The 14,397-nt window shown below is 46.5% G+C and overlaps 1 protein-coding gene and 1 pseudogene across 3 annotated transcripts in view; one reads left to right on the top strand and one right to left on the bottom strand.

Moving 5' to 3' along the window:
- kcnb1 (potassium voltage-gated channel, Shab-related subfamily, member 1) overlaps positions 1-14,397 on the top strand; it is a 407,684-nt gene that overhangs the window by 356,868 nt on the left and 36,419 nt on the right. Inside the window, exon 1 of one of the 3 annotated variants that reach the window (XM_038803263.1) lies at positions 2,342-2,486. The exons of the other annotated variants lie outside the window; for them this stretch is intronic. Within the exon in view, the coding sequence (XP_038659191.1) occupies positions 2,355-2,486 (132 nt within the window). The 5' untranslated portion in view covers positions 2,342-2,354. Of the gene's footprint in view, positions 1-2,341; positions 2,487-14,397 lie in introns of those variants that run through there. 3 annotated transcript variants of the gene reach the window in all.
- LOC119969802 lies at positions 7,566-7,789 on the bottom strand (annotated as a pseudogene).

The following is a 14,397-nucleotide window of genomic DNA, read 5'->3' as shown; positions in this document are numbered from 1 at the left end:
AATCTTACAGTGTTCATCAAATTTTTTGAGTGTTACTTCTAATTTGGTGTCTTCACCTTCTAAGTAATTAAAGCAATTATAGATTTCTCTTGCTTCATGCCCTCTTATTGAGAGTAGTAGTGCTATTTTCGTTGGATCAGAGACCGTGCTGAAATCATTAGCTGCAATAAATACTTGGAATTCTGTTCAAATTTTTTCCAGTCATAACTTAAATTACCGGTTGTTTCCAGCTGCCCTAGAGGTCCAATGAGTCCCATAGTTAGTCATCGAGGATCCATTTGCTGCGAAGTCTTCCACAGTCAAATATCTGGTCTGAATTTTCTTCTTTTTTTGTTTAACCTAATCCAACTAGTTCTGTTAAAGCCAAAACGCCTGGTACCATGGGCGGAATTCTCCGACACCCCGCAGGGTCGGGGCAAGCACGAGCGGGCCCCAGGGGTCCTGGGGGGGGGGCGCAGGGCGATTGGACCCCGGGCCCACCGATCAGCGGGCAGGCTTGTGCCGTGGGGGCACTCTTTTTCTTCCGCCGCCACCACGGCCTCCACCATGATGGTGGTGACGTCAGCGGCCGCTGACGCTCCGGCACATGCGCGGACTCAGCCGACCGGTGAAGGCCTTTCGGCCAGCCCCAACACCGGGCGGCGTGGCGCCAATGGCCGTTGGCACCAGTCGGCGGAGCGGGAGCCACTCCGGCACGGGCGTAGCCCCTAAAGGTGCAGAGAATTCCGCACCTTTGGGGAGGCCCGACGCCGGAGTGGTTGGCGCCACTCTGCTGCGCCGGGACTCCCCGCCCCGCCGGCTAGGGGAGAATTTCGCCCCAGGTTTTGTTACCAGCGTGGTAGGTAACATGTGCTACTTGGTTAGTGATGAAGTCTTCTGAATCTTGATGAAGACGACCAAAACTCATCCAGTAGTAACAAAATGTTTATTGGGTAACTATAACAATAATTCCATGAGTTATTTACTTTAACTTTGATACGAGTGATAAGGTTAATAAGATCTAACTATGGTAACTAGTCTGCTATTGCCCTGGTCACAGTGCACCCAAGAGAGACTCAGAGACCAATGTGGTCGCCTTTTATACCCCTGTTGGTCCGGCCCTCTAGTGACCATGTGGTGCTACTGATTACTCATTAACCCCTTGTTACATGACCATATAGAGATCACTACAATTTACTATAATTTTTCAGCACCTAATGCTAGCCTTCTTCTGGTAGAAAATCTCATGCATACATTCACAAAGCTAACCCAAAGAAGTCTGAATTGATTAACTTTTAAAAAGACGTACAGGTTTTGTTTTAAACTTCAATTTCATAGTTGTGCAATTGCAGAAAGAGATGATCTGTGTCTGTTTTATTTTTTTGCAATCTAAGTGAAATGTCAATGTGACACTAAGCAGTTCCGTGAATGAGCTGTTATTTCTAAGTACACTCTAGCAAAGACAGGAAAAGAAAACGAGAGACAAAGTACCACTTGGGATCTTAGGAATATGCTCAATTTGTCAAAAAAAACACGCCCTGGTTATTTGTCAATGCAGAATGACTGCAATTGGATTACAGGAGATAAACAGCTATACAGCACATTTAAAGTATTGTAATTTTTGCATTGATAGAAAACATATCACGTACTGCTGCTAGAAATTAAACAAGAGTAGCCTTAGATGACTGTGAATGCAATACAGGATGCATTCCTGATACAGTATCATGAAGTTTAAATATTAAAAGTTGGATGAAGTGAGGGCTATCAAGTGGTATACAAGGACCACTTTACATGTATATTCTGAGGTTGTCTTAATGTCATGCGTGAAAAGTTTCTCATTGAGCTATAAGGAAACAATCACCTACTTATTTCCCAAAATTGAGCTATTCTTTGCCATTTTATTGTGCAAGCTCACAGGGTTTGTCAGGATATATTGTACAGGCCTCAAATTTGTGACAACAGGAGGCTGGACAAGGTGCTTTGTCTTCACTGAATAGTGTATCTTTAAAGAATCTGACAGTTTTAATTACATCTAATTCTATACGATGGTCTACAGAGCATAATCCACTGTATAAATGAACCGTCAGAGTGGCTTTTGTTTGACCTTGTTATGGATTGCACCATCTCTCGGGGAGAGGGGGGAAACAAATGCTTTGGCTATGACCTGCAGATAACAACTTGCTAATTATCACTGTCGTTAACCTAAAAGGAAACATGGGATTTTTTCTTTCTATTTTTGAATTCTTTTTAAATTTTCCCTCTTAAATGAATGGTTGGTGCAGCTATAGTTCAAGAATACGCCCTTTGCTAAGTCAAAGAAAAAACTTGACCCAGTTTAGTGATGTCTGTTATGGGTACCATAGAAACAGCTTTGAATGCTTAAGGTCAACACTACTGTATCCACCGAGTGTGGCAGTATCTGTAAGATGTGGCCCTCTGTTTCATTTTCTATTCAGTGTACGCGGAGGCGTACATTCAACAATGATTCCCATCACCCTGTTGTGAAGGTTAGTAATTCACATCTGTCTGCTGTCAAACTACTGCAGATTGCAGGTTGCCTTAGAGTTGAACACAAGCAGGGTGGATTTCAACAGTCTAAATATTTACTTATGTTATAGGAACCCAAGGCAAAAAAAAAAGGATTTTCCTTGTCTTTGAAACAGTTTTCTGATTTTTGTTCAGCAGGTTACATAATTTGAGATTAAATTGCTCTCCTTCATATGAACTCTGATTTTATTTGGGAAGAAGTATATTAATGTACCCAGCCAAACTGAACATATGCAGACATGTCACAACAGTTTTATGTTTCATGATATTTTCCCAAATGTTATCTCTTTGATTCCTCCATTATTTATATCTGCGCCCCACTTCTGTTTATAGCCTAGAGGTAGCGATCTTAGATTTAAATAATTGTAACTCCATTTGCCATGAACATATTTCAGTCAGACAAATTCTATTGCGTAAACAAGACTCTCTTCGCTTGTCTCTTTTTACCCACCCCCCCCCCCCCCCCCCCCACCCCTCCCCCATGACACACCTGTCCTTTTGCCTGCAATGAGATAAATTGTCCCGTTGTTATAAATATTATATAAAGCACCCAGGGGATAGACAAAGGAGTCACCCAGTGCGAACAACAACGCTCAAATATTCATTGAGATTAACGTTCATATTTGTAACTTTGATAGTGGATTCAATATTGTACTGGTGGCATTAGAGTAGGGTTTCCACACTCCCAGGCAATTCCTCATTAACTCTTAAAGCATATGATGTGCAATGTCTTTAAAATGGTGGCTATTCAGGGATTGCTGATGTTTGCTTGTGACTCTCAATTACCCTTATAAAATAAAAGTCAATTTAAATCTCATAAAATTATAAATTATACCTGCTCAAAAAAACATGAAACATCAAAATTTACACAGAAAAGAAATCCATTTGTTTAATTCACTATTTTGGACTTCTGTAAAAAACCTGCAAGCTTATTTATGTTTACTTAATTTTACGCGATGTGGCAGTGGCTGGCTAGGCCAGCATTTTATTTCCCATCCCTAGTTGTCCTTGAGAAGGTGCTTGTGAGCTGCCTTCTTGAACTGCTGCAGTACCTGAGGTGTAGGTGCACTCACAGTGCAGATAGAGAGGTAATTCCAGGATTTGACCCAGTGACAGTGAAGGAACAGCGGTTATATTTCCAAGTCAGGACGGTGAGTGACTTGGAGAAAAACCTCCAGGTGGTGTATGCCCATGTATCTGCTGCCCTTGTCCTTCTAGATCAGGGGTGGGCAAACTACGGCCCGCGGGCCAATTACGGCCCACGGGCCGCATGCGGCCCGCCAAAGGCATTTCTGCGGCCCTCTAATTTTTTTTTAAGGTTAATGGGGGGGTGCTGTTGGGTTACTTACTGGTATAGGGTGGATACGTTGACTTGAGTAGGGTGATCATTGCTCGGCACAACGTCGAGGGCCGAAGGGCCTGTTCTGTGCTGTACTGTTCTATATGAGGCGCCCAGAATCATAACTGGGTAAAGTAATTATTTTACTTAATATACTATGCGGCCCTTTGTGAATTGTGAATTTCTGAATGTGGCCCTTGCACGGAAAAGTTTGCCCACCCCTGTTCTAGATGGTGAAGTTCATGGGTTGGATATACTGGCATTGGAGGCAGACCAGAGAAGATTCACTAGGTTGATCTCAGGTATGGAGGGATTTTCTTATGAGGAGAGGTTGAGTCAGTTGAGCCTGAACGCTCAAGAAACAATTAAATAAAAGCACTTGGGGTGAAGGGAATCAAAGGATATGAGTGAAAGCAGAATAGGCTATAGAGTTGGATGATCAGCCATGATCATAGTGAATGGAAAAGCAGGCTTGAAGGGCCAAATGGCCTCCTCCTATTTTTTATGTTTCTATATTTCTATGTACTCATTGGAGTTTAGAAAAATGAAATACAACCTCACTGAGACATTTTGGATCACACGGGGCCTGACAGGGTAGATGCTGCGTGGATGTTTCCTCTTGTGGGAGAGTTGAGAACCATAGAGCGTAATCTCAGAGTAAGGGGCTGCCCATTTAAGACAGAGATGAGGAGGAATTTCTTCTCTCAGAGGCTACTGATTCTGGGGAATTACCTATTACAGAGTGCTGCAGAGGCTAGGTCATTGTATGTTCAAGGCTGAATAGACAGATTTTTAATCAGTAAGGAAATCAAGGATTATGAGGATAAGGAAAGAAAGTGAAGTTGAGGATTATCATAACAGATTAATCATGATCTCATTAAATGGCAGAACAGACTGGATGGGCTGAATGGTTTGCTTCTGCTCCTACATCTTATCGTCTTATAGTTTGGAAGGTGCTACCTAAGGAGCCTTGGCGAGTTCCTGCAGTGTATCTTGTAGATAGCACACACTGATGCTACTGTTTATTGATGGTGGAGAGAATGAATGTTTGTGGAAGAGGTAGAAATTAGGCTGCTTTGTACTGGATGGTGTCGAGCTTGTTGTTGGAGCTACACCTGTCCAGGCAAGTGAAAAATATTCCATCACACACCTAACCTGTGCCTTGGAAATGGTGGGCAGGCTTTGGGGAGTCAGATATTGTCCAGGTCTTGCTGCATTTGGACATCAACTTCAATATCAAAGGAATCATGAATAGTGATGAACCTTGCGCAATCAACAGCGAACATCCTTGCTTCTGACCTTATAATAGAAGAAAGGGGAACTTGTAAATTTAAATTAAAAATGTGAAAACCAATAAAAGCATTTGTACAAAATGATAGAAGGAAAGTCATTGATGAAGCAGCTGACGATTGTTGGGCTGAGAACAACTCCTGCTGTGATATCCTGGAGATGATTGACTTCCAACCACCACAACCATATTCATTTGTGCCAGGTATGATTACAACTAATGGAAGGTTCTCCCCCTAATTCCCATTGCCTCCAGTTTGCTAAGGTTCCTTGATGCCATACTTGGTCAATTGCTGCCGTGATATCAAGGGCTGCCATTCTCAACTCATCTCTGAAGTTCAGCTCTTTTGGCCATGTTTGAACCAAGGCTGTAATAAGGTCAGGAGCTGAGTGACCCTGGCGGAACCTAAACTGACCTTCAGCAAAGCAGATTACTGCTGAATAATTGTTGTTTGATAGCTCTGTTGATGACCCCTTCCATCACTTTGCTGATGATCGAGAGTAGACTGATGGGGTAGTACTTGGCTGGGTTGGATTTGTACTGTTTCTTGTGATAGTAGATACCTGGGCAACTTTCCACATTCTGGGTAGATGCCAGTTTTGTAACTGTACTATAATTAAATAAACTGTTCCGTGGTATTAAGCATTACCTTCGATGCAAACGGAATTGTAAAAGTCAAACTGTTATTCCTAAATTGAGTGTCTAAGTGGTTTAAGAAACAATGCTCGCCAAGTCAAAAGAGCATTTTGGGTGAGAGTTTGAATTCATATGCACTTATTCTTTAGGCACTCTGAGTGCCCTTACAACTCTAAAATTGCACCTGCGGCACACTTATGGGATGAATCACAAGGACAACATATCAGTGAGCGCACACAGCGGAAACTGGCCATATACAGGAAAGACCGATCATAACATCGAGCAGTGATGTCATTTTGGAGCTCAATGCTCCAGCTAATGTCCTCTCTTCACCTAGCACAGCTGAACGCTCATTCAGGTGCAGGATTAAACCACTGCCAGAGTGTGAAGCTAGTCGTGCACTTTGTAACTTTTATTTTAAGATGTATTCACCGAGTGTGGTGCAGGAGGTATTGAAGGACCTTTTGCTGGCTTCTGTGCAAACTATTTGCTCCTTGACTTGGGTGCATTAATAAGTATTCTCCTTGGAATACAGAATGATCGGGAAGATGAACAGAAGCCACAGCAGAGTAGGACAAGTTATTGGAACCAGTGAAAATGGAGAGGGCCTCTCAACAGGAGGCCATATCCAAATTTCCTACCTCGTGTAGAACATCAATCTGGATTGTCACTGAGTTGGGATGACCCAGGGATTCTTCAAAATGGTGGGTGGATCCCAATTCCAGTGTTCTCGGCTCTATTCCTCGGCTGATTTTCCAGCTTGTTTCTGTCAAACACCTGCATCTGTCACTCTCGACCTGGCCATCTCCATTGTGGTGATAGGCATGATATTGGTATTTTTGTATACCATAAACCAGTCCAGACCAAGTAAATTTAAGAAAACTTGGTTTATCAACACACACCAGTACTTATAATACAAGGTCCCAACCGGGTCTGAAGTGTCGGTACTTTCCCTGGCCGACTTTATACAGAACTTAACTATGGGTGATTTAGGATTCCCGCCCCTTTAGTGGGAGAGCTCGTATTCGACGAGACTAATGGGGAGTCTCGTGTTGGTTATAACAGGCCTACCCTGAATGGGCCTGGCCAATCAACAGTGAGATTGGCATTGGAAATCATTGAAATGTGCAGACCTTACGAAGTTGGTGTGCTGTTTGCTTCACAGTAGATGGGCGTGGGTTAAAATGCTCGCTAGAAGCCCCATGCACCTTTCCAAAGGCTTTCAAAATCATTTTTGCTGGAACCTTCCTCAAGGTTGCAGAAACTCTGATTTGAAGTTGGTGAAGGGATTTCAACCTTAGGTGAATGCAATTTAATGGCGCTCACAGATTGAGTGGACTGCTTCACACAAAAAAGTAACGATTGATTAGCAACCCGCTTATTGAGATAATGCGTACACAAGAAAAATACCCGATTCGTTAATATAATTGTCCGACACAGATCCAGACTAGAAATATATCATCGTTGCTTTAAAGTAAAACTCAAAACGTTTCCAGATCTTCAGCCCTCTTATTGTTGAAGAAATGCTTTCCATATCAAACAGTTGGAATACTTTTAAAGCTGAATGGAATAACATAAACGTTCAGCTTTTGCTGTAGTTTAGAATTACCCATTTCAGGCACTGTAAAGGTCATCAGCAATGTCACAAAAATGTGTTAATATTAGGTTACAACCGAACCTGTAACTGCCTGCTGCATTCAAATGATGCAGTCTTCTATATGCAACTCATCATTATTACTGGACCTACAACTGCTTAAAACAACACTATATGTTTTAAAATGTTATTCCTTTCTAAGAGTGACAAGGCCAGTGTGCAGAATGGACAGGGCAAGCCCTTAATCCATCTCCTTGCTTGCTCCAAAAAACAATTCAAATTGAATCCAAATCATAGTCCCCACAAAAGGGACATACAAGACCCAAGCTGACAAGAACACATATTATACCTGATTGCATCATGCTTGATCCTACGCTTGATCTTAGCCAAAATGCCAAGAAACGATGTACCATTCAGTCTTCTTCAGCGATCACTCACTAACAAGTATCTCACTAACAAGGGAAATGAGGCAAAGAGACATGTTGTAGATCAGTCATTTTTTTTTTACCACACTTAGGTCCATGTTGGACAAAGTCCACCTCTACCCGACTGGACAGCCCGTCGCTCACCCCCGGGCCAGATTGATGTTGCTCCCGGCATTTCTCTTGAAGTTGCCGAGCAGTGAAAATCATGTCTGATATTCCACAGTTTAGGCGGAAGCCACACTGACTTTCTGGAAGGATTCCTTCAGAGACTGGGAGAAGATGGCTCGCGAGGATTTGGGCGGTGAACTATCCCGGTGATGGAGGGTAGGGAGATTCCTTAGTAGCCCCACAGTCCTTTTTTGATGATGGTGATAATGATGGCAGGAATTTCTCCTTTGACCCAGAATAATGTTCATAGAATAATGTTCTATGCCCCAGATTTTCAGCAACAGCTGGTGGAGATGATGGGTGATCTCTTCTTTTCCAAGTTTGAAAATTCCCATCGGAATCCTGTCCATTCCTGTGGTTTTTTTCATTCTTCACGTTTTAATGGAAGTTTCGATTTTGGCGACGCTTGGTGGGGAGTTTGGGGATTTCCTCAAACACTTCCTCATCTATGGTTATATCACGGTGTAGGAGCACTTGTGTTCCCTCCATCGAAGGCCGATGTTTTCTCTGTCTCTCAAGAGGGTTCCAGCCTTACTCTGCACCAGTTTGAGGCCTAGCATATTGAGTCCAAAAATTGCCTTGATGGCACCGAAGAAGCCCTTGGTATCATGCTCATCCGTGAGGAGTTGCAGCTCCTTAGCTTTTAAGTCCACCATTGATTCTTGATTTCCCTAGTTCTTATTTATATCTCCTCCTTGGCTGATTGATGAGCCTTGCTGGTTATGATATTTTGCCTTGCGCAGAAAGCTTTCCTCTGCTTGTCGATGAGGTCTTGGATAGTGTGGTCATTCTCGTCTAACCAGTCTTGGTGTTTCCTGGTCTTGTAGCCAATGGTTTCTTCACAGCTTGAGATGATGGCTGTCTTCAGCGTGTTCCAGATTTCCTCCACTCCATTAAAATGGACACTTTGGAGATTGTTGGAAGTACACTAACATGCTTGGCTCTTGAAAGCGCTCAACATTGATCTTTTTCCTGGACTGTTTCTTCATCTTCTTCTGGTGGAGTTTGGTGGACACAAAGGACTGGATGAGCCGGTGGTTTGTCCAGCAGTGTTCTGCATTGGTCATCGCTTTGGTGATGAGGGCATCCATTTGGTCTTGGCATTGGACAATGACAAAGTCTATCGTGTGCCAGTACTTTGATCGTGGATCATTCCAGCAACTCTTGAACTGGTCTTTTTGGCGGAACAGTGATGAAAAGTTGGTGTTCCGAGCATTTGGTGAGCAGGAGAACCCCATTGGAGTTGCAATTCCCAACTCCTTCTTTTCTGATGGTTCCTTTCGAGAGTTCGAAGACCTTTCCAATGCTGATGTTGAAGTTCCCAAGATCCTATCTTCCTTAGGAGTTGGAGGGTATGATGTCCAGGGTGGAGTAGAAGCTTTCTTTGGACTCATCATTGGCATCAAGGATTGGAGCATAGGCATTCACGACTGTTGCCTGCTGGTTTTATGCAAGTTGTAGATGGAGGGTCATGAGGCGCTCATTGATGGTGACAGGGAGCTCTAAGAGTTTGTTGACGAGTTTGTTCTTTGAAACCAATTCCATGTGCACTGGGCTGATCCTCGGGTTTTCCTCTCCAGAAGAAGGTGTTACCACCGCCATTTTCTCTCAGCTTCTCTTTGCCTGCTCTTCGGGTCTCTTGCAGGGCAGTGTCATCAATGTTGAAGTGCCTGAGCTCACGAGCTGCAAAGGCTATTCCCAATTCCGGCCATCTGTTTTGTTCATTATCCGTGAGGGTTTGTACATTCCAGGTTCCGAAATTGAGTTCAAATTTCATTTTCTGACCACAGGGCCACATGTTGGGTGTGGATTTCCAGCCAGGTTGGGGACGGAACAATCTATTTTTCGGCCATCTTTTCTAGCCCCTTCCCCATTCAGAGTGAACAGAGTGGACCCTGAAAAGGCTTGCCTTTTGAAGAAGCTGCCGAAACACACTCCTGTTCCTATTCTAGCGCGAGACAACTGAATCAAACTCCAGAGCCGACGTGCTGGCCGAAAGCTAGGGACTTCCAGGCCTCACAAGCCTTTTGTCGCAGGGCTTGTCTGTGTCAGTGAACTGTTTCGACTTCAACCACGCGTGGTGGGGAGTTGGTGGTTTCCTCAAAATTGGGCAGAATTCTCCGGTATCCGGCGGGTGGGTCGTACCGGCTCCAAAGAGTGACGTGAACCACTCCAGCGTCGGGCCGCCCAGAAGGTGTGGAATCCTCCGCACCTTTGGGGGCTAGGCTGGCGCTGGAGTGATTGGCGTCACGCCAACCGGCGCCGAAGGGCCTCCGCCGGCCGGTGTGAGTTGGCGCATGCGCAGGAGTGCCAGCGTGTTCCCAGAACCGATGGCGTGATTCCTGCGCATGCGCAGCGAGTTTCTTCTCTGCGCCAGCCATGGCGGAGCTTCACAGCGGCCGGCATGGAGAAAAAGAGTGCCCCCCCCCCCTCCCCCCAGGACTCCGCAGGCTGCCCGCAAAGCCAGGTCCCACTGGTACAAACCTTGTGTAATTTACGCCGGCGGGACTGGCCGAAAACGGGTGGTCGCCCAGCCCATCGCTGAGCGGTGAATCACCGGGGCGGCCACTGCCAACGGCCCCCAACCAGCGCGATTCCCACCTCCGCCAAAATTCCGGCGGCGGAGCATTCGGCAGCCGGCGTCGGGGCGGGATTCACCCCCCCCCGCCGATTCTCCGGCCCAGCGGGGAGTCGGAGAATCCCGCCCAAGGTGCTTGACAGAGGGTAGGTCCAGTTCCAGTGGCGAGGGAACCTTGATGACTGGGGAGCTCGCTACTGCTTCAGCCTTCATCCGCCATCGCAGTTGTTAATACCATATGAGTGTCCTCCGCCTGGTTCGCCATTCAGAACTTGTTTTGGATTGTGCTTCGTCTGGTTCCTCCCTTCCGACCTTACCATAGTGGGTGACCTGACCAGGACTTTAAGACTCCTGTTGGCATCGCTCTCTGGATCAACGGAATGTTCAAGCCTCTCCACCAAGGCAAGGTGGCAATCCAAGGAAAGGATCTTTCAGTACCCTACCTCTAAATAGACATGTTGTACATGATTGATGAGAATTTCCACTATTAAACCCCTTCCCCCCACACTTCACTCACATATTTGCTCTAGGTATCTTATTCAAAATGGCCTGATTAATGGCCTCACCGTATCCTTATATACAGATGGGAAATATACAGTAAATGGCAAAACCCTTAAAAGAGTATTGATAGTCAGAGGGATCTAGGGGGTACAGGTACACAGGTCACTGAAAGAGGTAACGCAGGTGGAGAAGGTGGGCAAGAAGGCATACGGCATGCTTGCCTTCATCGGCTCTGGCATTGAGTCTAAAAGTTGACAGATCATGTTGTAGCTTTATACAACCTTGGTTAGGCTGCACTTGAAATATCATGTTCAATTATGGCCGCCACACTAGCAGGAGGATGTGGAGAGAGTACAGAAAATAATTATCAGGATGTTGCTTGGTATGGAGGATATTAGCTATGAGGAGAGGTTCGAGAAACTTGGTTTGTTCTCACTGGAACGTCAGTGGTTGAGGGGTGACCTGATAGAAGTCTACAACATTATAAGGGGCATGGACAGAGTGGATAGTCAGAAGCTTTTTCACAGGGTTAAAGAGCCAATTACTAGGGGCATAGGTTTAAGTTGTGAGGGGCAAGGTTTAAAGGAGATGTACGAGGCAAGATTTTTACACAGAGAGTGGTGGAGCATGGAGCTCGCTGCTGGGGGAGGTAGTGGAAGCAGATAAGATAGTGACTTTTAAAGGGGAACCTTGACAAATAGATAAATAGGAAGGGAATAGAGGGATACGGACCCCGGAAGGATTGGGGTTTTTAGTTCAGACGGGCAGCATGGGCGGTGCGGGAGTGGAGGGCACAAGGGCCTATTTCTATGCTGTAATTTTCTTTGTTTTTACATTGTGGTAGAGTGGTTAGCACTGCTACCTCACAGTGCCAGGGTCTTAGGTTCAATTCCAGCCTTGAGTCACTGTATGTGTGGAGTTTGCACTTTCTCCCTGCGTTTCCGGTGCACCGGTTTCCTCCCACAGTCCAAAGACATTTTTGTTAGGTGGATTGGCCGTGCTAAATTCCCTCTCAGTGTCCAGGGATGCGCAGGTTAATTTCTGGGGATAGGGCAGGGTGACGAGCAAGCAGCGCCGGCCCTAGGGTTGCTGGCGCCCCGGGCAAGCTGAACTTCGGCGCCCTTCGGGAGGGGGGGGTCAGGGGGTGTCGGGGGGGGGGGGGGGGGCAGAGGGGGGGCGGCGGAGGGGGGCCGGAGTGACCTGGTACATGATCGGGACCCACCGATCGGCGGGCCGGTCTCTCTGTCGGCAGGCCTCCTTTCTTCCACCGGCGAGCCTGGATCGATCCGCCATGTTTGTGCGGGGCGGCCTGGGGGAGGGCGGCCACCGCGCATGCGCTGGTTGGCACCGGCCCAACTGCGCATGCGCGGGACCCGAGTCTTTTACGCGGCGCCGGGTCTCTGACGCCGGTCATGCACTCCGGTCATGCCCTAGCACATGGCGCCCCGGGCGACTGCCCGAGTTGCCGGTACCTTGAGCCGGCCCTGAGAGCAAGTGGACATGGGCAAAGTGCTCATTCGAAGGGTCGGTATAGACTCGATGGGTCAAATGGCCCCCTTCTGCACTGCAGGGATTCTCTGATTCAATTCTATGATTAACATGTGTTGTAACAATGACAAGTAGTAGAGAGAAAGGAGTTTGAATGCTAATATGTAATTATTGTTGGGGTGATGGCTACTCATACCAGTACCGTAGGATCTATCGTTGACCCAATTGACTAGTTATTTACCAGGGTTACTTATGAGGCTTTTTTTCCAGATGGTTGATGAGCACGCTGATTCCCAAGGAAGGAAGAAAATTAAATTGGCCGGTGTGTTATCTTGCTGCCCCTGGTCAAGTTATTGAAATTCTTGCAATGCTGATCTGTAGCCCAGGAGATGAGGGTCTTCACACCCAGCGCTGGTAATTGTTGCTTTAAAATGAAAGGCTTTAGTTCTGAGGTCAGTCCAGCGGGATTGAGGCTCTTTTCCAGAGAGTCAAGAAGCGATTTGGTAGAAGTTATTAAAATTACAAATTTTGATTAGGATAATCAGAAGAATACTATTTCCACTTGTATGTGAGTGAGTAGCTAGGGGCATAAATTTATCATCAACAGAACAAAGACATAAATTTATCATCATCAACAGAACATTAGGAGAATTTATTTTTACAAGCTAGTTGTCAGGACACAGAGGGACGCGTGGACTGTGCAGTACCTGGGGCGGGATCCTCTGCTTCACCTGCAGCGCACTCACGGACCTCACCCCGCCCGCCCGCCCGCGGAGTTTCCAAAGACGTGGGGGTGGCCACAATGGGAAACAGAATTGGTCGAGTGCCGGGACAACGTATCCCGCTGCTGCAGGGGCGCTCCGCACCAGAAAACCGGTCTGGCAGGACGGAGAATCCCACCCCTGTTTTGTAAACACCACGTGGCCACCATACATTTGAAAATGAGGTCCAATATGTCCGTGAACCAGTGTGCAGGGCGCTAATTTGGGAAAGACATTTGTGCTAATAACCACAGGCAGCAGGTAAAGTGGGCAGATTATGACCGTTAATCAATGCACAACACCAAATTGAAACCAGCGCTGCCTTTACGTGGCACTAGCCACTTATGCTATCAGATCCCCCACTGCCAAGCACATCCAAGCGCAAGTAGCACTAACCACACATAGTAATTATTCAAAACAACAGGCAACACCGATTTAATGTGCATCATACAAAGTAATGAATGAGTCTGGGTTAATCGTGTATCACAAATGCGCGATTCAGCATACTTGAGTTGAAGTCCACTCAAAGTCACTTTTAGCAGGTTTTTCCTCGGCACCAAAACATTGCGCTATTCAATGGCACATTGCGTTATTTTTGGCCTCGGAGAGATTCGCTCCGCCAAGGCCGCACTTAGAGCGATTTCCTCTGAGATCGGGGTGCCATTCTCCCCCCCCCCCCATATTTGACCCCCACCCCCCCCATATTTGACCCCCACACCCCCCCCCCATATTTGACCCCCACCCCCCCCATATTTGACCCCCACCCCCCCCCATATTTGACCCCCACCCCCCCCATATTTGACCCCCACCCCCCCCATATTTGACCCCCACCCCTCCCATATTTGACCCCCACCCCCCCCCATATTTGACCCCCACCCCCCCATATTTGACCCCCACCCCACCCCCCATATTTGACCCCCACCCCCATATTTGACCCCCACCCCCCATATTTGACCCCCACCCCCCATATTTGACCCCCACCCCCCATATTTGACCCCCCCCCCCCATATTTGACCCCCCCCCCCCATATTTGACCCCCCCCCCCCCATATTTGACCCCCACCCCCCATATTTGACCCCCACCTCAATTCTCC

This window comes from Scyliorhinus canicula, chromosome 7, assembly GCF_902713615.1.
Source record: "Scyliorhinus canicula chromosome 7, sScyCan1.1, whole genome shotgun sequence".
Classification (NCBI taxonomy): Eukaryota; Metazoa; Chordata; class Chondrichthyes; order Carcharhiniformes; family Scyliorhinidae; genus Scyliorhinus; species Scyliorhinus canicula.
The sequence above is the reverse complement of the archived record's forward strand: the minus strand, read 5'-3'. Positions and strand labels throughout refer to the sequence as shown.